A 26694-nucleotide genomic window follows, 5' to 3' on the forward strand; every position below is an offset into this window, starting at 1 on the left:
GAGCCTTCTCCTTTCCCTACCTATCATCATCGGCTATCTTAGTGAATCTCATCACGCCGTTACCGCCTTCGTCTTCACGTGTACAATGACGGGGGTGAAGTTGCGCAGCCCAGGTGTAATTGAGAATACCTTGAGCACGACTCCGCTCAGCCCACGCGGGACGATACCATAGTTCTGTGGCTGAACCGACTCGATGCGTGGGCTCCACTTCGAAAGGAGCGGCTCCAGGTCGTCGCGAGACACGCCCCAAGGCATCGGCGGCGAGCGGTAATGCTCCGTTTTGTCGTAGCCTTTCATCGTCTTGTTCGCAAACCATGTCGGGATGGTGTCGAACATTAGCTCGACGCCGGGGAAGCGCTCGGCGATAGCAACCACCAGTCGTCGTACGTCTTCTTCTTCAAAGTACATGAACAGTCCTTGCGCCGTCACGAACACACCCTGGCTGCCGTCGACATCGTCCATCCATGAGAAGTCGAGCACGCTCTTGGGTATGTACTTGCACCGCTCAGATGACGGTATGAATCGCTCGCGCACGGCAAGAGCCTCGGGCAAGTCGACGCAATACCAGCGGACGTGGCCATCGTCGACGCGTTGAAACTGCGTCTCGAGCCCTGCGGCCAGCTCGACGACAGCTCCGCCGGGATGTGCCGCTATCCATGGCTTCACGACGTCGTCGAACATGCGAGAGCGCAGCGGGTGAGACGTGTCGGGCTTGCCGAAGCTGCGCGTGTAGTCGTAGTCGATGGCGTCGTAAATGCGCACGCAATCGGGGTCGCGTAGGAAGCCGTCTGGACGGCGCGCTTCGGCGGCGCGGTTGTGCAGAGTCCACAACATTGTCTCGGGGACGCCGGTGAGGTTGACGACCTCTTTGGTCTGCTTGTCCTGCTTGTCCTTCATGCTGCTTCTCCGGTTCCTATAAGGTGTCTTATGTGTAATGGTGAAAAGGACGCTTCTGTAAGTTCTGTATGGTTGTCGAAAGAGCTATGTGTAAACGTTATAGAATTGGGGCCATGAACAGGGTCATATATGGGACACTGAGAATGCCAGTTTTAGTACTTCGTATTGCCCCGTACTCCGCCTCTATCCCGAATCCCTCTTTCAGCCCGAATTTCCCTACTGTCCAGGAATATCAGCCCACTCTCCTCCGCGTCGGAAATAGATCGGCCGTAAAGCCTCCGCCATTTTTTGAAGCTCACCCCTCCGGTTTCGGCCAGCGCCAAATTTGGAGAGGACACTCACCGACCATAGCATCTCTCCTCTCGGTATTTCTCCTTGCCGAGATATACCCTAGGACAATTGGAGGATAGTGAATCTAAAAACAGGGCTTAACAGTCATCGCATGGGCTTTGCTTTATGAACCACGTCTTCCACCGCACCCACCGGGCAGGAGATCAGGTGCAGGTCAAGGATAGCGGCAAGATTGGACTGTCACTAGCCATCCGTCAACCTCTAGTTTGCCTCTATAAGCGCTCCTGTAGATCCTCCGTTTTCCTCACTCTCTGGCTCACTATACCTCTTCCTCAGATTTCCCAACCCCTTTAGGTCTCTTGTAGTGGCCTCTTATTAGTCTCCCTTTAGCCTCTTAGCACTCGCTCTTACTACTAGTCCCTTCTTTTAGCTCTTAGTACTCCATACTCCAGTTGACATTGGTAGTCTCTGGTTGCACTGGTTGTTGCGGCAATTGCCGTTCCGTGCTGGCTTCGGCCCTGAGCCCCCACTCGGCCCGCTGGTGTCCTTGTGGCTCCACTTGGAGAGTTACCATTGTAATTTGTACCTCATAATAAGTACGGTTGAAATATTGGCCATTCCAGCGTTAATATTCCGGGAGATTTTAAACAAACTCTGTTCGCTCGGAGAGCAGCCGGACCGTATAGTGGCCCCGCTCAGAGAAACACACCTCACTTGAAGAAGGGCTGAGCAAACAGCTACTGCGTTTGGCGGCAGATCACGAGAGTCGCAGCGAGGATTACACCTTGGAAAAAGCCTAGAACGCTGTCAAAGGGACCTACACAGGAAGCTGATTCACTTGTTCCAACCTCGGCTCTAGACGACATGGATAAAAAAGTTCGGAGAAGTAGAGGAACAATTTTGTTGGAATTACAATAACCGGAGATATATTACTAACGACAAACGAAACTCACGGATGCGAACAAGCCAGCATGAAATCCACTAGACTGTTAGAAGATGCGAGGAACAAGTGCAAGGTAAACATCCAGCACCACCACCGAGTCAGGAGCTTCGAGGCTTCGAGGGCCCTTCACGAGCAAAAGGCCTATGGCATTTTTGTCTGCTCCTTCAGGAAAGACGAAAAGAACCTATCCATATCCGCAACGTCCTCAAGGTCACCGACCCAACTCACATACTGGTCGGGGCGTACCACGACAAGGCAGCCAGTCCGTGGATCGATGCCGTAATTCTCGTAGGCTTGTCCATGTCCTTCATGATACGACATCTCATCAACAAATACCTTGTTGTAGTCCCAACCGTACTCTTCGGAGAAGGGATGGAAGACTTCCGGCAGTGAAAGAAGTTCGATTGCGTCTCGCGGCGATGAGTGGATCGTGAGGACCTCAAAGAGCGACTCGAGGCTGCCGTCCTTCTTTTCCATTCTGTACTTCTGAAGAAAGGAAGTGGGGAGGGCCAAAGCCTTGCCTAACGCTTCATAGCGGGAAAGTTGAGCGGGATCCTGTAGGTCCCCGGCGAAGACTAAAATTCTCCAGGCGCCGCTGCTAGGCAGTAGCTCCTGAAGGTGCCAAGGTCTGGCGTCTGCCTGATTCAAGACTTTATGGCTGGGTATGCGCATGCCTATCGGTATCTTGGTCGCAAGGCTCTGTTTTCCGACCAAGTCTCGGTGGGATTTGACTGGCGAGGCTTCTTCCTCAGGGATCGTCAAAGATTTCTTCACAATAAGACTTGGGGCATAGTCAACCGAACAACCACTGGCGAAAAGGGTGCCCTTCTCGAATACCTTCTTGAAGGTCTGCAAATCGATTCCCTCCTTATCCTCAATGCCCTTGGCCGGACGTCCGGAGAAAAGGCGTGAAATCTTGTGGTCAAAATCGATTAGCTTCTTGGCGATCTGACGTCGCTCTGTGCTGTAGGTCTTTAACAGTGAGCGGTCCGCCCAACCTTTAACAACATAGGCAAGCTTCCATCCGAGATTATATGCTGTTTGAGGGAGTTAGAGCTAGTCTGTTCGGACACCATCTCGGCAGTAGAAGGAGGGGATGCCTCACTATCATGCATGCTAATATTCATTCCTTGACCGGCCTTTGGACTGTGGGTATGCACGGCATCTCCAGCCAAAAAGACACGCTCGTGAGCCGAAAACACTGAGCCTACCCTTTGTCCAATGCGGTAGGCCGTCCACCACTGACAGTGTTTGTAGCTGAGATCGTAGGGAGCGAGGATCTTCTTTGCTGCTGTGATGAGCTTGTCGGGTTCGATGTTGGATCTGTCGATCTGCATCCAATATTAGCGAATAATGTCCTTGGAGGACGTTACGTTTTGGGCAAACTTACCGGCGTGCCGTTCTCATCGGTTTGAGTGATTTGGATGTACAATCTCACATATTTGTTCTCTCGAGGGATGATCATCATGCTGCCGGATGAAGAATGGATTGCGCAGCGGTATCTGATATCAGCTAGCCCCTTTGTTAATAGTTGATGTCCACATTAGCCCGCGTAAGGATGAACGATGAACTCACGGAAGTTGGTGATGGGGATTATGTCAAGGACACCCCTAGCTGACCGTTAGCCTATTTTCATGTCAATTGGTTCTAGTGAGAAGACTCACCAGATGAAATCAGTTTGTTCACCCTCCATTACACTCCCAATTTGTCGTCTGGTCCAGGAGTGCGCGCCATCACAGCCGACCACATATTTGGCGCGGACGGTCTCCGTAAACGACTTGGAACTTTCTCTCGCGCTTGATAGCAGATCTTCCGTTCCGTCCGCTCGAAGATTGCTTCGGAACATACCGTTAGGGATGCTGGATCCGTTGGAGCCGTTCGGGACAGTCTGTCCAGGTTCTTCCTGAGGGAGATGTCGGAGGGTCACTTCGATGGGATATGCGAGATCTTCCTCAACTTTCTCGGTGTCGATCTGAAGTGATTCGGGCATGATTCCCCGTTCGACCTCGATGCCGCTGTGCTTCCTGGCATATTCTTGGAGACGGGTCTCAACTTGTGCTGCAGGCGGAGGGTTAGAGATCACCAATCCATCTATCGTGTGTGCTTCGAAGGCTCGTATTCTTTTATCTACCTTGATGGATGGTGGCCTGCTGGAACCGGCTCAGCCCTGGCTGGGTGTCTACAATCGTGTTCGTTCGACATAATTTGTTTTCGCCGTCAGGATTCTAGATATGTTAGCACGTTACTACGCCTCGGACATTCTACATGAGGCCCAAGTGAAAGAAGAGGGTAAAAACCCCTTACCCAGAATCGAATTTCGAGCATATGGGTGGCTTCGCGCCATATATCCTGGCCAATGCCGAGGGAATCGAAGATCTAAGAGGAAGTTAGTCGCCAGTGGCGCATCACCAGCGAACCTAATGATAACTAACTTCAAAGGTCCTGCTTTGCAACCCATCGGCTTGGCTGCGTTTCATTTTAGTCTTCTTGTTTGAAAATTAATACCTCCAAATAACATGACATACCCGCTATTGAGGGCGGAGAAGCGCTTGTCGATTATTCGAGTCTTTATTCCCAACCGAGCCATCCAAGTTGACAGCATGAGCCTAGTTTATTGTCAGTCTAGCCCCGAAAGCCCATGTCCCGTAGAACACTGGGAGGAGGCCACAGGGGGAAACTAACCCTGAAGGCCCAGCCCCAATGATAAGGACATCAACATTTGAAACAGTGGAGGACGGCATTTTGAGCGGTGGCTGCCTTGGTAGAATCAACAAAAAGTCTGATATGGATAAGATAATTTGTAAGGTTCTGGGAGGCCGGTTGATACTGGGGTTGATTGAGCACGGTTGGGAGATGCTACTTTATCTGTCCAAGGATTCATTATCCCGATCTACGTCTAATAGTCACAGTCACGATTACCGACTCTAGCTCCCATTGCATGGTGTTTGGTCTCCGGAGACAGGCCGTAGTGCCGATCCGAGAGTGCGATGCGGGGATTGCGATTGGTCCGCGGGATTTCCGCGGCCTGGAGTCTAAGATTGTGGGAAGCAGTGCTCAACTACTTCGGATATACGGATCTTGGGCCATCCATCATTGTAAGCTTGACAAGTTGGCAGTGACATTTTTCTTGGACACGAATCGTCCAGGGAGAGAACCTTCGAAAACCGGCCATTGGGATTTCGGGCAGATGAGACATCTGGAATTCACGTAAGAGGGCAGTCGAACCAGCTGTACTGATTCGTGACCACCACCAAATTTAATACGTTGATTGTTGAACGATATCATCTACTTTACCAGCTACCAGAGCCGCTGCCCGACTTCTCTTGCTTGCGACATGGTTTTGTGGCGCATATCTGCGGCTCTCTCTATAACTTCTTTTAACGCGTCGTAGTTCTTTGAAGCCCTGACTTGTGCTGTAGAGACACGACCGCGCAGCTCAGGTGCCTGGGAGATGTTGGGATTGCTCAGTGGTAGCTGGCGCGTGTTGGTAATAGTCTCTCCAAGAATTTCCTTCATTTGCCCCTGGCATTATGGTATTACTAGACCACTGTTCCCTCCTTACGTTACTAGAGTAATGCCAACATAATTGGCCCTCCTGTATCTGTTGGTGGTAATACGTGTTCCTGTAAATGTTATAAGCCGGGTCTCCTCTCCTAGTTATAGTATCTTCGAAAATTCGCAGTCTTCAACCTACTCTCTACGTTTTCTTTCATTCTCTGCCATCAGTCACTTTTCCAACCAAGCCCTGTTTGTGTCATAATAACGCCGACAGCTTCGCTAGATGCTATCTTCCACTAAGACTGCATTTTTGTATACGACTACGCCATCTTCATGAGCGCCGCGTCCAGTTCTGTCCTTGTTGCTAGAAAATCCCAGGTCGCAACCTACCAAGATCGGCATCCGAGTCTCTAGCTTCAGCGCCGATATAGATCCACGGATGGGCGTTGTGCTCATTTTCTCTTTGCGGAAGGATCAGCAAGGCAACGACGACTTTGGCTGTGGCGTCCGTTTTCCTTGTGAGTCGTTCGCCGTCTTCCGACTCAGTTTCTTCTTCGTCTTGCTGAAGAACGATGCGCAGTTGATTGGGACCTCCATACATGCACTTCTAGGCCCGGTATTCAGCAGCTTGACAAGCACAGAATTACTCCCAAGTCTCCCTGCCGTGAGGTGCAACGAGGACCCTCACCACTAATGTCTAATGTTAGTCGACAATAGGCGATGTCGATCTCACCGTTCGAAAATATTTTTTATCGTATGATTATCCAAAAAGCAGAGCAAGTGTTCATAGAATGAGCGAAGAGGGGCCAAGCGAAACTGGTGAAGGGCATCCGCGGAACATCCGCGGGATGGGGCTCCCCGGAAATACGGATATCCGGTGTGCCGGTTTGCGGTGAGGCTGTCGGAGAGTATCCAGGAACTGACAACTCAGATTTGCTATAAAATTTCTAGAATTCCTGTAAATTTATTTCCCATTGGGTACAACACAATACCTATACTACAATATTGCAATTCTAGTCTGTTTGACGGGCTATTTCTTACTATCTGATCTTACCCTGGCTGGTCTCATCTCGCTTGGAGTCTTCACCACGTTTGTCTGCCATCCATGGATCCCTCCAAGGTCGATATTCCTCCTCAGAAGGATCTCACAATTGAGAACATCACTGAAAATGTCGTGTTGATGAACTCTTCCAATCCGTCTCCGCGTCTCAAGTTTTTGCTTGAACGCATCGTTTCGCACCTCCACGATTTCGCCCGTGAAACACGCCTGTCAACCGCGGAATGGGCCCAGGGCATCAAGTTCCTCACAGCCACGGGCCAAATGTGCACGGAAGTCCGCCAGGAGTTCATCCTCCTCAGCGATATACTGGGGCTAAGCCTGCTCGTTGACAATATGGATCATCCGAAGCCGCCTGGCTCCACGGAGGGAACGGTGCTTGGGCCGTTTCACTCGCACGAGGCAGAGCATGTCGAGCACGGGAGCCTCATGTCACACGATGAAAATGGAGAACCCCTTTTGGCACTATGTACGGTGAAAGATACGAAGGGCAACCCTATCCCTGGTGTGAAAATCGACATTTGGGAGACGGATTCGAGCGGGTTTTATGACGTCCAACATCTCGACCGCGAGGGACCCGATGGGCGATGCATCCTAACGAGCGACAGCCAGGGCGAATTCTGGTTCAAGGCGATTGTTCCGGTTCCGTACCCAATCCCACACGATGGCCCGGTAGGCAAGTTGTTACTACAGCTCAAGCGACATCCCATGAGGCCAAGTCATATGCACTTCATGTTCGACAAGGAGGGTTGGGATCAGCTCATAACAGCTCTGTACTTGAAGGGAGACCCGTATGAGACTTCGGATGCAGTGTTTGGGGTGAAAGAGTCCTTGATTGTCGAGCTGGGGACTGTGGACAAGGAGACCGCTGAGAGGTACCCTGGAACTCAGGAAGGAATGAAGCTGCTGAGGTATGATTTCGTGCTGGTGTCAGAAGCAGAAGCATCTCAATTAAGGGATGAGAGGAGCAAAGAAGCATTGGAGAAACTGGGCATGGGTGTGAAAATTGTTGATGGTCTGCCTATTCCTGATGTCGACTAAAGGTGGGCGCGTTAAGTATGATGAGCAGAGTAATGCAGATCATCCCCACTGGCGAGAATTATACTCGTAAGCTTTTGTCTCATGGTCCATCTTCATAAACCTCACGTCGATGAGGCCAGATCTAGCCTGAGTCAAAGACTAGGGACATGGTTCTGAATATAGCGAATACACCTCCCTGATCTCATCACCGAGAATTCCTCTTTCAAACTACTTCATAACTGGTTTGCAAGCTCTTAATTATGCCCCAGACGTCGAGTCGTCGAGTCGTCCCAGTGAGGTCCTGCAACAGTAACGGTACTTCCAAGCTTCCGCTACGCCAGGAAAGGAAAGGTCGGTCGCACCCTAGCTTTCCCCGCAAAATGGGGCCATGCATCCCCTTGAACAGCTCAAAACCTTGACCATTTTCGTTCTGCTTTCAACTCGTCCGTCCATTTTGGCCCTTACCTCCCACCAGCAATGCAATCACCCCTTTCATACGAGAACGCCTTTTTTTTTTTTTTTCTTCGACCGGTAGCCTCAAAACCCTTTTTCTCTCCCCTTTCCAAAGATTGCCGCCAAAGAGCGCCATCTTTTCTTAAATCCTGGCGCGCCCATCGATCGAGAGAGCTGACCGCAATGGAACTTGCCGGTGCCGAGTCATCCGTAGCGACCAGCCCCCATGACGGCAGGGACAACAAACCGAGCTCCTGCAAACGCGCCAACATAGCGTGTTTGTCTTGCCGCTCTCGTAAAGTGCGCTGCGACGTCGAGCGGCGAGGAAAGCCTTGCACGAACTGCCACATGGACGACAAATGTTGCGAACTCAAGGCGCGCAAGTACGAGCCATGGATGCTGGTGTGCCCATTTTCAGTGAACGCTCATAGCTAATTTGCTTTTCTCAGAAACAAGTCACTTCGTCGCCCGCGCCGTAAGGTACGAGACCCCGAGCTAGGCATTGCCCTCCAGGGAGCCCCGGAGTCGACACCGCCGACCGAATCAAGAGGTGATGCGACCTTGCCTGGGGTAATTGATATCGGCCAGGAACAGGAACTTGACGTGCTATCTACGCAAAGCGAGCAGATTCCCGGCAGCTTTGAGATGCCCCAAGGCCCTCCATGCGATACTAGTGTCAACGACGTCCTGATCGGTAAGTCTAGGGGGCAAGCGGGCTCTACGGTAGTGTTCTTTAGTGGCTAACTAGATCCGTTGTGCCAGACCCCGAGTTAGATATGCGGGGAGAGGAAAGCGACAGGCCGCCCGCCAGAATGGCCCAGCAACCAGCCGAGCAGGAATGCCAGAATAAATCACAAGAGGTCTTTTACTCTTACTACTCCTTCTTAACCATCAACCGGATCATGGAGATTCTGCCCGAAGACCTCGATTTTCTCGACTCTCAAGGCTGTCTAGATGTGCCTAAGCGCTCTCTCCTGGATGAATTCGTCCGGCACTACTTTCTCCATGTCCATCCGCTCCTGCCGATCATGGACGAGGAAGAGTTTTGGAAGGCCTATGACGAGACGCCTGGAATGGATATCGAGCCCGACCAAATTTCGCTCTTGGTCTTGAGAGCAATGATGTTTCTTTCCTGTTCTTTCGTACGACACTCTACTATCAGGGCCCTCGGTTTTGCCTCATGTCGAGATGCCAGGATAAAATTCTACCGCTGCGCGAACCTCCTCTACATCTTCGATAGCGAGTCATGCCCGATTTACCAAGCGCAGGCGGCTTTGATGCTTTCTCATTCAACGCCGCCGGCTAACAGTTCATGGCTTAGCCGCGCCATCCACCACACAACAACGGCCGAGCAGCAATACCAAGGCAAACGAACAAAGCCCGATATCTGCGCTCATAGTAGTGTATCGGCCAGTACTTCCACCCAGAGAGGTCGAAAAATGTTGAAGAAGGTCAGACTCGGGTGCATCATTCGCGACCGGACTTTGACCCTCCTGGCCAGATGTCCTCTGCAGAACGCCGAACACCATTTCGGCGCCGAGGCCTGTGCAAGCACCTTCCTGGACGAGGTCTTTGATGAATCGAAACAGTCGCGCATGTATACTCCCGGTATTAAAAGGAAGCAAGCGGGAATACTTGCCTCGATCATCAAACTGCACTTGATTGCGACGAGCGCGCCGAACACGCAAGACTCGGACTCTCTGCGGCGAGGTACCGGTACAGCACGAGCCGCATTCATGGCAGTTCAAGACCTCAAAGCGTCTATCAAATCATGGCACGACTCTGTGGTCCTGGAATTTCCAATGAGCACATTCCAGGGCGCAGGCCATGTCGGATCCCAGAACAGAAAGGACCGCTTCCTTCCGCACGAATCCGTACCTCTTTATACGAGCCTGATGTATATGTACTATCATTCAGCTCGAGTCTTCCTGTGCAACCTGGAGACCCTTCATCTCTCAAAGGCCGTCATCGCCCCAGAGGAGAACTGGAGTGCACGAAGCGCCCTTTCTATGCTTGACGGGAACTACAAGGAGCTACGGAGTGCGCTGGGGGAAGTAGCCGAGTGTGTTAGTACCATCGTACAACTGGACTTTGTACAGTGGCTACCTTTGGCAGTGGTTCCTTGTCTCTTTCTCCCCCTTGCGCTCGACATCCTAAACGTACAGCTTCCCGAAGACTGCCAAGCTAAGCCGCCAAAACTGGAAGCAGTCGCTGGGAAGCTGAGCCGCCGCACAAAGGCCTTCTTGGATGCGATGAATACGTACAGGGAGAGATACGATAGCGTAGACAAGCTAGTCGACTTGCTGGAGCAACTTCTGCGTCTTAGCCATGTTGATAAGTTTGACGAGGAGGGAGATGAAGAGATGGACGGGGACAGTCCGATTCTTTCCCCGACCGGATCATATATGCTACTAGTGTTTCTTCTCCATATGTCTTTCATGCGCGCCCGCCTATTGGACCTGAGCGAGATTCCAACGAGTCTACAAGGCTGGTTTGGTAAATGGGGTGGGGAAAGTCCCGTTCGGACTCTGATCCGCATTCACCGCCGAAGCAGGAACAGGAGAGGCACAGGCAATAATGCGTTAACAGGTACTATAGACTGCGCCGTGGGGGCTCGTACCCCTGGGGAGAGCTCGGCTGGTCCATCCCCGGCCTACTCTGCTAGCGGTAGCAGTAGCTCCTGCGACACGCTGACACTCGGAACAAGCCTAGGTAGGCTGGGATGGCCAATGAATGGAAGTGTGGCAGAGCATGAGCTAGTAGGGGATCTGGCGCTTGAAATGGATTTTGGGGGCGAGCTGACGCAACCGCTCGAGACCCAGCTACTAGGGGTACCGAATGAATGGACAGAATGGATCAACGGTGGGTGGGAGGAGGACATGACAATGCCGAATGCGTGAGAACTGCCCTTCGATTCCACTACGCTTGAGTATCACATGGTTGTATTCCGGTAATGGAACGTGGGCTATTTAATGTACATCCAATCGATCAAGAACACTGAACAGTCTATTTTGCCTCGCTGCATTTCTATTATTCGAAGTCCTTAACCCGACTGTGTGTCGATAATGGCTAATAGCTTTTTAAGCCGAGAGAAAGCTGTAGTGACCTGGACGCCGAGCCAGCACTCTCTGAACTGGGAATCTGATGTGGTGTCCGGGGTCAAACTCTATAATCGGAGTGTCAAATTGCCGAGGGTAAATGACAATGTGGGGAAGTCGGGCTCATCTCGTTGGACGAGTCGGCACCCCATGCCACACTCAACCGGGCCGCAGGAGCAGATGCACGAGCTATGCAGGCAAGAGCCAATCGATTTCCTCCTGTCGATTCGATCTTCAAGAACCTCCGGATTTGTGGGTCTCTTGGCAGATGTTCCTAGACTTGTGGAGTACATGCGTGCCTTGGCTTTGCCTTGCATTCCACCCCTCGGTCAATTGACACTGAACGGATAAGTATGAGACTATCATCAACCCGAGGACGGTTGAGATCTCAGCCTCACCCCTGAGGTAGAATTTGCTATTTTGGGTCTCGTCAACTAGGACAATTACTACACTCAAGGCGTCACGAAGGCCTCCCGAGTCTCGTACTTTGCCGATTCTTGCGTTCCTGTCTGGACCGTACACTACTCTCATTTTGCCTCCTCCGTTTCGACGACACCAACCAGCGACTCACAGTTTAGCTTTCAGCGTGTGTGCTAAAAGGGACAGCTTCAGGGGAAATCAACAATGGACAGCGCATCGATCCAACTCGCATCACCGCCTCCCCCATGCTCTATCCTAGAAGTCACCTTTCCCGCGCCCTTCGTGATGCTTGTCACAATCAACCGGGAGAAGCAGATGAATTCCATCCCAATGGCCGGTCACTGGGAAGGCGACGCCCTCTGGAACTGGTACGACGGGGAACCCCAGCTCCGTGTCGCAGTTCTTACTGGCAAGGGGAAGAAGTCCTTTTGCGCCGGCGCGGATCTCATGGAGCAGAACATGAACAAAAACAAGCCGAAGGATCCTGCCTCGCAAAGGATGCCTGCTGGTAGTTTCCTCGGAGTTAGTCGTCGCCTCGGGAAGAAGCCGATTATTGCTGCTGTAAATGGTTACGCTTTTGGGGGAGGTTTCGAGATCTCTCTGAATTGGTAGGGGAAAACTGATGCGGACAAGTTTTGATTCATAAGGAGTTCCCTACTAACCTACTCCGTGTCTCTCAGCGACATGGTCATCGCCTCTCCTACGGCGAGCTTCTCACTCCCCGAAGCCAAACGAGGACTTTACGCCGGCGCCGGTGGCCTCCCACGCATCGTAAGGACGTTCGGCCTCCAACTCGGCACCGAAATGGCGCTTACCGGCCGAACATACGCCGCCACCGAACTGCAGAAATACGGATTTTGCAGAGTCGCCTCTTCGCAGGAGACTCTGATGGATGAGGCACTGGCGCTTGCCGAGGAAATTGCCAGCTTGTCGCCTGACGCCGTCATCGTAAGCCGTGCAGGTGTGAGAGAGGCGTGGGAGACTGGTAGCGTTGAGCGGGCTGCCCAGAAAACGCAAGAGAAATATGCTCAAAAGTTGTTGGAGGGCGAGAACATGCGGATAGGCCTGGAGGCATTTGCTAAGAAGCAGAAGCCTAAGTGGGTTCCATCGAAGTTGTAAATAGAGATAGAAGGTGTGTATATATTTCAATGAGTGATTGCCTTACTTGCCCATTATCAGGCTTCGTGTTTCTGTCCCTATATTTCTCTGGGTTCATAGACACATCTTATTTTAAACCGTTAACCTGCTTGATTCAAAGCAACGATGATTTCAGAAACTCAAGAGCAGTCATGTCAGGGATATCTTGCGACGCAATGATTCTTTATATATTAAAGGAAGCAACACGAAGAAGGGTCTAAAGCGATGGAGTACATTGAGGCAGAGTTGCACAGTTTCCTTAACGCATTGTATGTGATGAGGAAGTTCCTTCAGCTTAGAGCTTAGAACCTCTCTTCTTAGCCTGGGCCATCTCCTGGCGCACCGCAAGATCCGTGATAATCTCCTCGCTGCCGCCTCCTACGATGTTGACCCTGAGGTCTCGGCTGATCTGCTCAACGCGAGAGCCCACGCCACCCCTCTGGTAGCCAGCGCCACCAAAGATCTGCTGTGCCTCGCGGTTGGCAAGCTCCAGCAATCTGCCGCCGTGGACCTTAGCAAGGGCAATGCGGGAGGCGAGCTCCGCCCCAACATCGCCCGTAACCTTGATATGGTAGGTAATTTGCTCAATCCAGGCCCAATGAGATTCAATGTATCGGGCTAGAGTCGCTAGTTTATGGCGGATGATCTGGTGGGAGAACAGAGGTTGTCCAAAGGTGTGGCGATCCATGGCATAGGCCCATGCATCCTCAAGGCAGACTCTGGCCTGCGCGTTCATGGTGACGGCAATAAGGAGGCGTTCGCGGTTAAAGTCTTGTCATGCATTAGATGAAAAAGTTTGAAAAAAAAAAAAAAAAAAAAAAAAAAGCTAGTCATTACTGAAGAAGGCTTGAGGAGTGGGAGTCTTACTGAGCATTAGGCAAGGGAATCCCTGGTTCTCTTGGCCAAGCAAGTTCTCAGCGGGCACTTGGACGTTCTCCAGTGTAACCCAAGTGCTCTCACCTGCATTGAAGGCACTGTTCTTGATCTTTCGACGCGTAATTCCAGGCAAATCCATCGGAATGATCAAGACGGAGACACCGGCGGCTCCGGGACCGCCCGTGCGAACCGCCGTCGTCATGTGGGTTGCGCTCAAACCTCCGGTAATCCATTTCTGCAAGCCAAACGGCGTTAACCTCGGAAGCCAAAACGAAAATAAATCGAGAGGTATCTCGTCTCTTATTACCTTGTGCCCATTGACAATATACGCTTTGCCATCAAGCGTCTTCTTCGCAGTCGTCCTCAGATTGGCAAGATCGGATCCCCCTGTTCGCCCGAGTTAGCCCGAGTCGGTGGTTTATGGATCGACCATCAGACTCACCGGTGGGTTCAGTTGCGCCAAGGCAAAACACCGTGTCGCCGGAGAAGACACCAGGTAGCCATCGGCGCTTCTGTTCTTCGGTCCCGTAACGGACAATGGGGGGCACACCAATGGCCGATCCTGCACCTAGGCCAGCCGCGACACCACCGCAGCAGATCTTGGCTAGTTCATAATGCAGAACGACGAAATGGAAGATATCCCATTCTGGACACGTGGCAAGGTTAGGACACGGATAAGAACCTAAATCAGCCAGCAGGTGCGGAGGAATGCCTTACCGTCGAAGGGAATACCACCGGGTAATCCGATACCACCAGAATATTCGGCAGGCATCTCTTGGAATGCGAGACCGGCACGAGCATAATCTCGACTAGCGTCCTTGGGGACGCTGCCTTCCTCTTCCCACTCTTCGACGTAAGGGAAGACATTCTTCTCGAGATAGCTTCGAACGTAATTACGCAGGCGGCGATGGCTGTCGTTATAGTAAGGAGAGGCGAGGGCGTTGTACCATGCCGGCTCAGCGAAGGGGGCAGGATTGCCATAGGGCTTGGTGACGGCTTTCGACATGGTTGTTGGTAGAATTAGGCTCGTGAAGAAGACAGAGACTGAGTAGTGATGGGGAAGACTTGCACTCGATTTTGGGGGGTTAATTATGGTTTATGGCACTGTCTTTAATGTCAGGGCCCGTCGCTTCAGAAATGATTTGTACCTTGCGCTGGATAGCGAAGCTGATGCAGGCACTCTACCCGAGGCCTACAGAAAATTTGGATTGTCCGAGGGCATCTGGATCCTGGAGGGGATGTGATTAATTAAGATGAGGAGGGAGGACCAGCCCCGGGCCGCTGGTGCGGATCGCCGTATCGATGTCAAAAGCCCGAGGCTAATTGACCACACCGAACCGAGACCAAACACGACTACCTCTGGACTGCAATGGCTCGGCGAAAGCGAAGAGTTACCCCAGACGGAGTAGGACTCCCCCGAAATGCCAAAGCGCCGATGGCGAAGTGAAAGCTGGAGTCAAGGGCAATATCGCACGCATATATGTACACCAACCTCTACTCATCGCCCCTCACATCCATGCAGAGCTGTCCTAGCTTTCCGAAGAATTCATCCGAAGGTGTCGCTCTTCCATTTGAACATCTTAGGCTCCGTCTAAGTCTTTATCCTGCAATGGCCGAACCCCAGATTTACAAGTCGAAATCTCAAAATGTCCTCATCCCCACCAACGAATCTATATGGCAGCATATCCTGAGCAAGAACCTTGAGGATACCCCTGCTGATAAAGTCCTTGTGGAAGAATATGGCAGGAAAGACATGTCTCTAACTTATGGGTCCGCCCCCCGCATCGCTGCCCTCGGGGCCGCTGGACTTCGCGATGTCCTAGGTCTCAAGGCGGGGGATAAGATTCTCGTGATTGGGGCCAACACGATGGAGTTTGTCCTGATCGAATTCGCTGCCTATTGGGCGGGATACACGGCCGCGTGAGTTCCACTATCTAGAGGAGAGACATATGTATTTCAAGGCAGACTAACCAGAGGTGGGAATCTAGTCTTGTGAATCCCATAGCCACTCCCTACGAGCTTGTGCATTATATCTCAGTCATCGACCCAGTTGCCATCTTTGCCGACTCTGGAGCCACATACAAGAACGTAATCCGCTCTTTCGAATTATCTAAGGTGCCTACAGAGAAGCAGCCTCCCGTAATCGAGATGGGAGCCCGCGTCGAAGCTAAGTATGCTGTAAGTTGTGAGCGAACATAGGCAAGTGCCGCCGATTATAATACACAACACGCACTTATATATGGAGTTCATTTGTTAGTTTCCCCAAGACTTCGTCACAGACCCGAACAAGGCAACCGAACCCCCCCTCGACCTCTCGACCCAGGACAACAGGAACTTTCCAGCCGCAATTTGCTTCAGTTCTGGAACAAGTGGATTCCCCAAGGGGGCTGTCCTAAGCCACTATAATCTCATCGGGGGCATAAATACACCCAGGGCAACGGACCCTGAGCGCTACAATTCGAGTCAAAGAGAAGTGTTCTACCCGCCATGTACGACTTGCTTTCCGAAGTCCAACTCTCTGCCAAGAAAGACTAACACTGCAATGACCAGTGTGCCACATTTACGGAGTCAACACGATCCTAGGATGTTTACTTACTGGGTCTCACATTGTGCTTCTGCGCCAGTACAACTTCCACCACTACGTCCAGGCCTGTGCCAAGATCAAGGCAACTATGCTTCGAATGGTCCCTCAGACCGCAGTTGCCTTGGTTAAGGATCCGACCGTGTCAAAGCATGATCTGAGTAGCGTCCACACCATAGTATGCGCCGGCGCAGTACTTCCACCAGAGATCATTACAGAGTTGCAAAAGATGATGAAAGGCGTCGTTCTCAGCCAGGGATATGGGTGAATCAACTTTACCACATCGCGGTCTTTAAGAGATCGTACCAAGGCTAACAGACTTCTTTGAGCAGAATGACAGAAGCTGGGGGCACAACAATTCCTCGGGCTACTGCCTCTAGCAAAGCCGGAAGCGTGGGGAGACTTCTTGCTAATACGTAAGGACGCACACTAGAGGCAACTCAAACCGGTCTCTTGTTAACAATATGATCCAGGGAGATGCGATTCGTGGATGATGAGTTGAAGGACGTGAAGCGCGGCGAAACCGGGGAGATTTTGATGCGCACGCCCTCCGCATTTATGTGAGTTGGAAATTCTGCCAAGCCGTCCCTGAGTTTAAACTTACCTGCAACCAGGTACTACATTAACAACAAGGAGGAAACTGCGGAGGCTCTTCTTCCCGGAGGGTGGGTGAGGACCGGGGACGTTGGTCGCATCGATGAGGATGGATACGTCTGGCTCACAGACCGCAAGAAGGACCTCATCAAGTTCAAGGGGTAAGCAGCCCAAAACCGCTAAACAAGAACATCTTGCGCTAACTCCGTCATATAGAAACCAAGTTTCCCCGGCAGAACTTGAAAATGTTCTTCTCTCCCATCCCCTAGTGAGGGAGGCCGGGGTCTGCGCAAAGTGGGATTCCGTTCAGGAGACAGAAGTCCCCGTCGGCTACATCAACTTGCAGGCCAGTGTGAAAGAGGCCGACCGGGCTAAGGTGATCAAAGAAATTATGGATTTTGTCAATGGGCGCGTGTCCAAGACCAAGCGTCTCAGAGGTGGCCTCTACTATCTACAGACCTTTCCGAGGAGCAGTACTGGAAAGTTGCTGCGGAGGGCCTTGCCTGCCAGGCTCGAGGCAGATCGTGCTGCCAGGTTGTAATCTCAGCAGCCGGTAACAGCTCTCTCGCCATTGTCGCAGTCATCAATGGTTTTGAAAGAGTACTTTTGTATTTAGTTGGAAATGTCGATTGAGTTGTTTCTCACTTGCCACCCTAAAGCGGAGCATGCCTCAAGAGTGATCGCTTCTCAGTCTTGCTTTCGTAACATAACCCGGCAACTGAAACTCAAATGTTTAATGGCTGTATTGGGAGAGTTCGAAGTCCAAGAATCAAGTTGCTTCAATCCGTATTATACATTTATATGGTTATGATTCACCTCCTATCCAAGAGTCAAGACCACCCGATTGTCCTTACCGGAAATCCATGAACAGATGAACGGTTATCAACGAGGATTATCATACGGTACATGCTCATGATCTACTCCCATCCACCTTCTAAATTTTCCGAGTTTTGTTTTCTCTAGATCTTTGAGTCCGCATCCAGGCAGAACAGATTCCTACCGTCGTCTCCAGTCGTTACGTATCCGAAGCCGCCAATATGGTCAACCATGGGATTGGCAAGCTTGGCCAAGGTAGCAGTATCTCCATGGTTGGCGATGAAACGACTGTTGTCCTTCGCCAACCGTCCTACGATATGCCCAATGCGAGGCGCCCCATCCCGCTTAAACTCCACGGTGTAAGTCTATAAAGACGATTAGGTTCCCTCTCAAGCTCGGGGGCAAACTTGTATATTACATACCTCAATAATCGCAGCGCCGGCTCCAGGGCGAGCTTCAAAATGTGGGATCGTGACACCTGGTGTCTCTAGTGGGAGCGGTCTCTCGGCAGGATATGGCGTGTTCCCCTTCCGTGGTCGGGAGGACAGGCAAACAGCATGTTGATGCGTGAACATTCCTCCATTAGCAAGGACAAGACCGTTGCGGTATGTTCCATTTCTCAGCTGGCGCGTCATTTCCACCAAGGCCTGCAGAACTATGTGAGAGGCTGTTCGGGACTAATCAAAGTGGTCACTGAAAATACGTACGTGCATAGAGTAGTTGTTTCCGGCACCGCCAAAGGAGGTCAAACCGCCCAAAAGCGTGATAGGTTTCGCCGGGCTGGTTGGAGACAAACCAACGTGTCGAGCCGCCATCTTGGGAACAATAGGAAAGCAACTTTAGAAAGAAACGTCAGTATGCCAGCACCACAGCTGGTTCACTTGAACTTACGAGTAGAAATCAAAGACATCTAATTCGTCTAGTGTCAGGTCGGACACTTTGATGGCGGTGTCGATAGATTTCTCGAGGGCAGGGCTTGTCCAGTACCAGGGACGCTCCCAGACTTGGAAATAATTAATTACCATTCTCAGCCACTTGTCCATGATGGACCTGACCGGAGTAGACTCACAGTTGTGCCTGTCTTCCGTACCAGCACCGCCAAGGACATAGACCCATTTTCCCCTCGGGATACGTAGCTTTTCAGCCTGTTCTACGGATGTCAAGACACATGCCGCCGCCAGATTGACGGTGTTGAATGCGTTCACCAGCAAGGGATCTACCTATATAGGTTAGCGCTTTGTTAAGACATGAGAAGACAGACGGTCGAGAACCAGCATACAGGGAGAGCAAATCATGCGGTTTTTTGGTGAAAGAGTTCCAATCTCCTGCGCAGTCCTTGGCTTCTTGCCATATCTCCAGCTCGACTCGTGCTTACACGCAATCTCGTCAAACTCGGCATACATAGTCGCGGATTCCTTGAGATTTTCTTCGCACGATTGGCGTCGGAAAGAGCGGAAGGCATTTTCATACATGGGGTAGACATGAGTGGGTAGGCCAACTGAATGGAGCGTACCCACGTTGTCGCCAAGCATGCTCAGGTCGCCCGTTTTGATCTGCCGGGTGTTCGGGTCGGGCTTTGTCCACCCTTTTGGAATTTTTCGGCCGGCTTTGTGGCATGCAGCGACTATGTTTCACAGTCAATTAGAACAACCTCGAAATGTTTCATTCTAGAATACATACGAGATGCTAAGGCTTCGCCACCGACAATGATGGAGATTCTGCTCTGTCCGGAAGCGATTCTCCGAGCCGCCTCATCACACAGCTCTCCCGGTTGATTACCCCCATGAGGTCCGAGATGGAGGTGCGATGGTTCCGCGCCGAGTTTAGCTGCCAAGAGCCCAGGGAGGTTTTCATATGGCCAGGTCCAAGGCGGAACGACGGAAATGCTGTCCACGGCGGCGACCAGGGCATCGCGATCAGGTGCACTGGAATCCGCAAAGGCATTTTGAATAGCTTGGAGCATCAGCTCCATTGGTTCGATGGCATTCTCAACGGCGGTTGACCGGTTGCAAATCTCGCCAACGCCAACGATGATCGGAGTATGAGGAGATAGTGACATTGTTGTTCAAAAAGGCAGGACGATTCTTTGGGATAACTAAAAGGAGGGACGCCTTGTAGTAAAACGATTGCCACCTCCGGAAAATTATTATAAATTGAATTTACAATTTATACGGCTGCAATGAGATCTTCGACGTTGACTTGACGATGTGGTCAATTGACCTCGGCATTTTGTTAGTCTCGGCCAACATCAAGTCTCGTTTTGCCGTGGGCCGTGGACAAAAACGACTCTCGCTCTTTGTTGAATCAGCCCCGTCGCACGACGCTTGCGATCCCGGTTAATCTGAATATATTATATTTCGAGCCTAGGTGTACCTGTTCTCCGATGAGCCTTGGGAAGCTAGAAATAGTTTTGTTCTGCCCCAGCCATGGTCAATCTTATGCAATGGGTGCCGTTTATCCCACCAGCCCCATCTAGAATCGGGATCAGTATGTCATCGATCGTGCGGTTTCCCTACCAGGCCCTAAATCATTGACCCGGATAGATTTCCTAGATGTAGAAGGCAATTCTACTGCGAGGTAGACGATGCTGAATTCCGGGGATGTTTAATGCCCGAGGAAACTTCAATAAAAGTGCACAGTAGTCCGCAAATTTCCCCTGCTGGGTTACCGCCCTTGTCCGCTTAAGTTGATCTTGGAGGAGAGGCTTTGACCCCGAGAGGATGGCGAGATGAAGGGGATCCAAAAAGGCTAGGCCTATTTTGCTCTTTTGTCTCTCTACTCGCATTGGGGGTGTTAAACTCAGAGCTTCGGAGAGTTTCCTACAACCCCTAGGACTCGTCACCGTTACGGCCCTCAAGCATCAGGTAAGGAACACAGGTGACGAAGGCGTTTTCAGCCATGGCGGGCCCGATACTGCCATTATAATTACCGTGTTGTAGGAAATGCGGAACCATGCAAACTATGACATTTGGCCCGTCATCGCAATAGACCCCAGACGGTGGAATCTTCGTAGCTTTTACTGTCTGGTAAAGGAATTGGACTTTTTGTCGAAAGTTGATTTAGGCTATTGACAAAGAAGCTCGAGTTGCTCTCGTCGCCAGGGACTTCAATTAACCCTCCAGAAATTGATCTGAGGCGTACAGACAGTCTCGCATCTGAAGTGGAATCCAGAACGGGATGTTCGTCCTTAGATGCTAGCTGCAGATCGAAGAAGAACTCGTAACCTGTAAGCAGTGAATTGGCAAATTTATTAACTCGCTCGAACGCTGCAACAGCCTGCAATGTGTCGCGAGAGTCGATTCGTATTGTCAAAATGTGATAATAATATTTGTCTAGGCTCGGGGGCAAATCGACCAGATAGCGGCAAGCCTTCTGCAGACCCAACCCTCTTTCGAAGCATCATTTCAAAAAGTCCTCGACCGCGAGTCGCACCCAGAGAAAGACACCACCAGCTCGCTCTCCTATCCCTTCCATAAGACAATCGATTCCACGGCTGTCCTTTCCCTCGCATATGATGGGTTTATTTCGAGCCGGTATACCCTCCGGCTAGTCTCCACGGTCCCCAGTGGCTCACTAGCCTTGAGAAATATCACATTGGTGGTAGCATCTAGTGCTTTACCGCTTTGCCTACATGTAAAACTGATGACATTTGGTGTGAGCAATCCCGTTGTGGCCGTTTCGTGGGGAGGAAGGGTAAAATTTTTACCTTCATCTTGACGCTGATTTGATGCATTCTTTAACAGATACTCGGACTTGAATATACCCAGCTTTTCCCTTCCCTGAAAAGCGACTCATCCGTCGATGGTCCGCGTTGATAACCCTTTTTATTTCGCCTTCAAATTCCACACGGGCCGACCAAGGCGGCACGACTCTTTCCCGAGCAACGAATGGGATGCCTAGGCCGCGGGCTTCTTTGAAGCTTACCAAATGAAAGTTAAGGTCGCAGTAGGCATCACCGAAGCTTTCGTTGAGAACTTGCAGGATGGAGGCGTTGACATCCAAGTCTCTCAGGATGGACTGGCTGGTGTCGAACTGCATGGTCCTCGCAGCTGATAGAATAACCCTCCCAAGTTTAGGGTACCAGGGGCTGCCGCGATGTGGAGTCCCAAGAAATATTGTCCCCGCCGTGGCCTTGTACAAAGGATGCTTCACTCGCGAAGATTCTCGTAGGATAGCCTTAACTAGTAACCCGCCGACGCCATGACCGATGAAAATGATGGGGCGGGACAGGGCGGCATCACGAACGTCATCAAGGAGCGACAGGAAGGTAGTAGCGTGTCCGAGGATATCCATCTGGTTGGCTGCTCCACGGGAGAAGCGGCAGACTTTGCTGTCGTACCCATATGTCAAAACGCGGCAGTCCGAAAAGTCGATGGATAGCAGTTCGGATGGCCAGTAGCAGCTAGGCGCCGGAGAGGAACTGAGATTTAGGCGTTGTGCCCATGACTTCTTTTCGTATAGCCATATTTTCCTAGGGTGGCCTTGCAACCCGCGGATAAAAATAATGCTACTGTAAATCAACCACGCAATATCAGTCAGCTCGGATAGTCCGGTGGACCTCCATCAAGAGACGCGCCTGTATCTCTACCGCATTAAGTGCTGGCGTTCTAAATATTAGGAGCGCCACTCCACTCGTCGGGTTGGCGAAAATCGATATTTCTCAACCTTGGCGTCCAGGAAGAGTTTCACCGAATGGCGCAACTCGCCAGTCTCATTAGCGCTGGACCAAGCAGCGGAAAAGGCATCGTGAAGAGCCTTGGATGCTTTCTTGATTGATCGAATTTCGGTGCACTCGCGAATGAGCTGCTTCTTTGAAGCAGTCAAGTCCGGACCTTCAGGCTTCTGTAGCTCGTTGGATTGTTGACGAAGAAGCCGCAGCTGATGATTGGATTCTCCGAGAGTCTTTATACAGTCGTCTGCCTTTGATTTATTCCATACCACCTTTACTGATTGGCAATTGCGCCGGACGACATCTCGAAAGGATTCGCTCTTGTCTCCCTGTCAGTAACCGGCGTACCAAGTCTCCAAGTCTCGGTAGAGTGGATGCTGACCTCGAGTCGATCTAGTACAAGCTCATCGAAAGAACTAAGCTCCTTTTGCAGTTCCTCAATTACGGCCGATATTTCCGTGAGAATATCTTGGCAAACCGATTGATTCTTCATCAAATGCGCGGAGAGGCTCAATTCGAGGCTGCTGCTTTGCCATTCGGGCAGGTGCTGGTCATCCAGCATCCTGTGGATGCCATCCTCATCAGAGAGGACCGACCTCAGGAGAAGATGGCACTCATTGGCGAAGAACTGCTGCTGTCGCTCAAGGTGTTTGCGCAGTCGCGACACTTCTCTCGAAGCGTGGCGAAAGACTTTGAACTTCCGCTGCGTTGTCCGGTAGGCCTGGACGGCGCCGCCGAGCAAGGCAGTACTCCCAGGGCCAAAGCGGCTGGATCCATAGCACATGGAAAGCGCGAAGGTGGTCTGGAAACTGCGAGTTGCTTCTCTCCAGAGAGAGAGAAATTTCTTCTGGTCTCAATCTTTGGATTGAGGCGAGAGGGGCTGCAGTGTGGGGGAGCAAGAAGGAGAACAAGGCTGCTCCCCGTTCGTACATATTGTGCGCCCAATGACGTTCCCTCTTTCCAGTCGCTAGCAATGAAGAGAGCTGACGCATTATTTCCCTCGCCTTCGGATTTCAATCTCACCAATAGGTACTAGGCTCCACTAAAGGATCGGCAAACAAATGACAACATTCCAGCAGAATAGCGATGGAGATAATAGCAATTGAAAGCCGAGAGCGCAGCGACCCGACACTCACAATCAGCCAGTATTTGGCGTCGCAAGCTTCCGAGGCCGGCTCCGGGACAGATATGGGGCCGACCGAAAGAAGTCTCGTCGCGCGACTCTTCCTGGAGACTACGGCGCTTTTCCGGTTCCTGGCTCGACATATTGCCACCGGATATGGCGTTCCGGGCGATGCCGCCACGAGTGTTCGCAGAAGCTGCGCTCGCTTGAAGCTCTGGTCCGATGGCTATGGCGTATCCGAAGGAAAGCTTGATGAGATTCTTGCCAAGTCGGGGAAGATCCGGCGGGCCACCCGCAATGGTGTTGTCGGCATCGCGAAAACCCTCTTAGAACGTATGTTCGAACAAAATGTGCTTCCCGTGCGCGATACTAACTCTGCCTCCTCAGGACTCGTGAGATTTGTTAATATCTCAGCCAATGTGGACAAGGAACGACTAGATCTCCTAGTAACCTGCGTGAACGGTCTTATGAATGCTACCACAGAGGATGAATGGGATAGCAAATCTAGCGACAGCGACTCGGATTTTGAGCCAGATAGCATAGATGAAGTTGCCAAGGACCTTGAGACTGACACCACCTGTCTGATGAAACTAGACGCCGTTCTGAAGGACCTCGTCTTCGACCCTAAGATCGACAAAACGGGAGGCCATCCCGTAACAAAATGGTCTGCTTACTACATGTACTGCGACAAAGTCAGTAACCGATTTCCACAGGCGGACAAGGTTCTCGTCGAGAGACTAGGAAAGGCGAACTACGAGCGATTCCTGCGATGTCTAGAAGATAGAAACTGTAAGGAGGGTGATCCTCCGGCTTCAGAGGAAGCTACTACAGCCCCGGCCGCGGCAATACCAGGCGCCGCAGAAACAATAGCGGGCTCCAAATTCCATGACTCGGGGCTGGGCCCCCCCCGCCCACAATATCATACTATGCCGAAACCATCATGTCATACGGGCGTAGTGATTCCCAATCCGTCTGCATCCCCCCACTGCCAGAAGGAGCGAAAGAGGGCGTACCTTTCGAGTGCCTTGCGTGTGGCCACCAGCAGGTCATCACCAACAACTCGGCATGGAAGCGCCATCTCTACCAAGACTTGCAGCCCTGGCTATGCCTTGATGTCAACTGCGCGTCGGGAGCCGCTTGTTTCAGGGACCGTGATGATTGGATCGCTCATCTTGCCTTTGAGCACAAGCTGTCACCTAAGTGGACGTCACTCCCATGCCCGCTTTGCCAAGAAGACACAGGAGCCGGTAAAGTGGGAATAACGTCACATCTGAGCCGGCACCTGGAGGAAGTTTCTCTTTCGGCCCTCCCGCGGAGGACAGAGGATGACGATGGCGGCTCTTTATCATCAGTATTTTCCGCCTCTGTTTCATCGAATGACATCACCCACATCAATCCAGACTCTCTCAAGCAAAACATCGGAACTGATGTCTCTGACACCGGCGCTTTGGCCAGCAAGGAGGCTACACCGCTGCTCTACGGCAGAGTCGACTACGACAGGGAGCCATCCCCGGAGACCGCGAAAAATCCTGCCTTACTCGATGAGATTACCTCAACCTTCAACATCACCGACAAAATTCTGAAGCCCACAGTTGTGAAAGAGAACAACATCCAAGGCGAAGGCGGGGTTCGGGCACAGAAGCAGCTCAATCAGCTAGACGCTGTGATGGGCTCCATTTCCAGTCGCCCGAGCTCGCCCGGGATCCACGAGCAATCGCGTCTAATTCGGCTCTCTTTCTCTCTCCGCGTCACTCCTGGTGTCAAGTCCATCCACCTGTGTGGCTCCTGGGATAGCTATGCTGGCAAGCTTCCCCTCTATAGAAACAAGACCTCGTCCAAATCGGACTCGTGGAAGGGCATCTTCCGCTTCTCCAGCTCTACCATCGAGGCTGGCCAACGCTACTGGTACTACTATATTATCGACGGCTACCATAGGCATAACCCTTCACTGGAGTCCACCGTCGAGCCAACTACCGGCCGCACCGTTAACATCCTCAATGTCTCCAAAGCCTTCTCGTCCAGCAACCCCAATGAGGACGAGCTGCCGATTACCATGACCGTTGCAGCCCGGAATATAACTGAGGATGCTGTCAAGGTGAAGATGGTGATACCGATGCGGACCAGCCGAGGTATTGCTATTGTAATGACATGAGCTATCGAGGAATGATTTCTTGCGGTGCTGAAGGCTGTGAGCGCGAGTGGTTTCATATGGAATGCGCCGGCCTAAAGGTAGCCCCGAAGCTACATGGTAAGTGGTGAAACCAGAATTTCAAGATGATGAGAGATGTAAACTAACCAGAAGCGTAGAGAAATGGTATTGTGAGGATTGCAAGAAACGTCTCGAAAGCAAGGATCCTGATTCCACCTCTCAGAAAGCATCGAGAGCAGGAGGCGTGACACAGAGTATTAGTCTTGGTTTTTCGGACCTGGAAGGGGCCGCACGATCTTCTGGTTCCCATGAGCCAACCGCGATGTCTACGCCGTCTTCAGGTCTAGAAGTCCCATTAGATACTGATTCGTTAATGAATCCCCCCAAGCCCGTGAAAAGATTTGCAGGCTGCGAGACTTGCAGGTTAGTTCACAGACCAGCTAGTTTCCACTGGAAACTAGGTTCCCCTCGTCCAGAATAACCCGCGGAGCTAGCTAACAGCCTTCTCTTTTCTAGAAAGCGGAAAGTTAAATGCGATGGACAGCGGCCGGTTTGTGCGAAATGTATTAATACGGCGAGGCACTGCCTAGGCTACAAAAGTTTCGGTCAAGCCCACCACGGGTATCCCCAACTACCAGGTCTTACGAATCCCTCTCCTCCATCTCCACCTCCAAATCCTCTGCCGCCGCAGCAGCAGAAGGTTGGCTGGCCCGACTCGGTTCGTGCGTGGGTCCAGAGGACATTCTTCGACCGAACCCATGACCCTACTATTCAGGAGTCGGAACTGGAGGCCAAGTTGAAGGAGGTCATATCGTCCGCTAAGGATAGCGGCCAGCTCTACACGACCGACTGGGACAACATGCCTCTCAAAGAAGCATTGGAGAAACTGGGTATGGGTGTGAAAATTGTTGATGGTCTGCCTATTCCTGATGTTGACTAAAGGTGGGCGTGTTGAATCCCTTAGGAGGTGGAAATCAACATATAAAGCTAGCTATTACTCATATGTATTCGGTAATAGTGGAATGGAGGCGGTAGTGATGAGGGTGAAGAGATTATGATAGCTATTTCAACT

General features: G+C 51.5%; 7 protein-coding genes and 3 pseudogenes across 7 annotated transcripts; 5 read left to right on the forward strand and 5 right to left on the reverse strand.

Annotated features, from left to right (window-relative positions):
• Positions 1 to 51: 51 nt before the first annotated feature.
• Positions 52 to 897, reverse strand: SAPIO_CDS6850 (annotated as a pseudogene; the record flags this gene model as incomplete).
• Positions 898 to 2272: 1375 nt separating this feature from the next.
• On the reverse strand, positions 2273 to 4872 carry SAPIO_CDS6851 (uncharacterized protein; the record flags this gene model as incomplete). The annotated part of the gene is made up of 10 exons (XM_016788846.1): positions 2273 to 3168; positions 3378 to 3462; positions 3522 to 3643; positions 3707 to 3741; positions 3796 to 4189; positions 4263 to 4356; positions 4436 to 4507; positions 4564 to 4597; positions 4657 to 4737; positions 4814 to 4872. The coding sequence occupies 10 exons, from the start codon at positions 4870 to 4872 to the stop codon at positions 2273 to 2275; spliced, it is 1872 nt and encodes a 623-aa protein (XP_016641483.1).
• A 1862-nt stretch (positions 4873 to 6734) lies between these two features.
• Positions 6735 to 7727, forward strand: SAPIO_CDS6852 (annotated as a pseudogene; the record flags this gene model as incomplete).
• A 780-nt stretch (positions 7728 to 8507) lies between these two features.
• On the forward strand, positions 8508 to 11059 carry SAPIO_CDS6853 (uncharacterized protein; the record flags this gene model as incomplete). The annotated part of the gene is made up of 3 exons (XM_016788847.1): positions 8508 to 8542; positions 8609 to 8853; positions 8922 to 11059. The coding sequence occupies 3 exons, from the start codon at positions 8508 to 8510 to the stop codon at positions 11057 to 11059; spliced, it is 2418 nt and encodes an 805-aa protein (XP_016641484.1).
• An 822-nt stretch (positions 11060 to 11881) lies between these two features.
• Positions 11882 to 12796, forward strand: SAPIO_CDS6854 (uncharacterized protein; the record flags this gene model as incomplete). Its single annotated transcript, XM_016788848.1, has 2 exons — positions 11882 to 12285; positions 12358 to 12796. 2 exons carry the CDS (start codon positions 11882 to 11884, stop codon positions 12794 to 12796), a joined length of 843 nt encoding a protein of 280 aa, XP_016641485.1.
• Positions 12797 to 13109: 313 nt separating this feature from the next.
• Positions 13110 to 14696, reverse strand: SAPIO_CDS6855 (Acyl-CoA dehydrogenase domain-containing protein; the record flags this gene model as incomplete). The annotated part of the gene is made up of 5 exons (XM_016788849.1): positions 13110 to 13585; positions 13682 to 13925; positions 13998 to 14077; positions 14133 to 14336; positions 14408 to 14696. 5 exons carry the CDS (start codon positions 14694 to 14696, stop codon positions 13110 to 13112), a joined length of 1293 nt encoding a protein of 430 aa, XP_016641486.1.
• A 603-nt stretch (positions 14697 to 15299) lies between these two features.
• Positions 15300 to 17406, forward strand: SAPIO_CDS6856 (uncharacterized protein; the record flags this gene model as incomplete). The annotated part of the gene is made up of 7 exons (XM_016788850.1): positions 15300 to 15610; positions 15679 to 15868; positions 16315 to 16535; positions 16604 to 16687; positions 16745 to 16831; positions 16886 to 17026; positions 17082 to 17406. The coding sequence occupies 7 exons, from the start codon at positions 15300 to 15302 to the stop codon at positions 17404 to 17406; spliced, it is 1359 nt and encodes a 452-aa protein (XP_016641487.1).
• A 418-nt stretch (positions 17407 to 17824) lies between these two features.
• On the reverse strand, positions 17825 to 19740 carry SAPIO_CDS6857 (uncharacterized protein; the record flags this gene model as incomplete). Its single annotated transcript, XM_016788851.1, has 6 exons — positions 17825 to 18046; positions 18104 to 18328; positions 18389 to 18518; positions 18573 to 18897; positions 19057 to 19305; positions 19362 to 19740. The coding sequence occupies 6 exons, from the start codon at positions 19738 to 19740 to the stop codon at positions 17825 to 17827; spliced, it is 1530 nt and encodes a 509-aa protein (XP_016641488.1).
• A 769-nt stretch (positions 19741 to 20509) lies between these two features.
• Positions 20510 to 23134, reverse strand: SAPIO_CDS6858 (uncharacterized protein; the record flags this gene model as incomplete). Its single annotated transcript, XM_016788852.1, has 4 exons — positions 20510 to 20704; positions 21606 to 22191; positions 22408 to 22559; positions 22733 to 23134. 4 exons carry the CDS (start codon positions 23132 to 23134, stop codon positions 20510 to 20512), a joined length of 1335 nt encoding a protein of 444 aa, XP_016641489.1.
• A 302-nt stretch (positions 23135 to 23436) lies between these two features.
• SAPIO_CDS6859 lies at positions 23437 to 26562 on the forward strand (annotated as a pseudogene; the record flags this gene model as incomplete).
• Between the last annotated feature and the right edge of the window lie 132 nt (positions 26563 to 26694).

This window comes from Scedosporium apiospermum, assembly GCF_000732125.1.
Source record: "Scedosporium apiospermum strain IHEM 14462 chromosome Unknown SEQ_SAPIO_0108, whole genome shotgun sequence".
NCBI classification, from domain to species: domain Eukaryota; kingdom Fungi; phylum Ascomycota; class Sordariomycetes; order Microascales; family Microascaceae; genus Scedosporium; species Scedosporium apiospermum.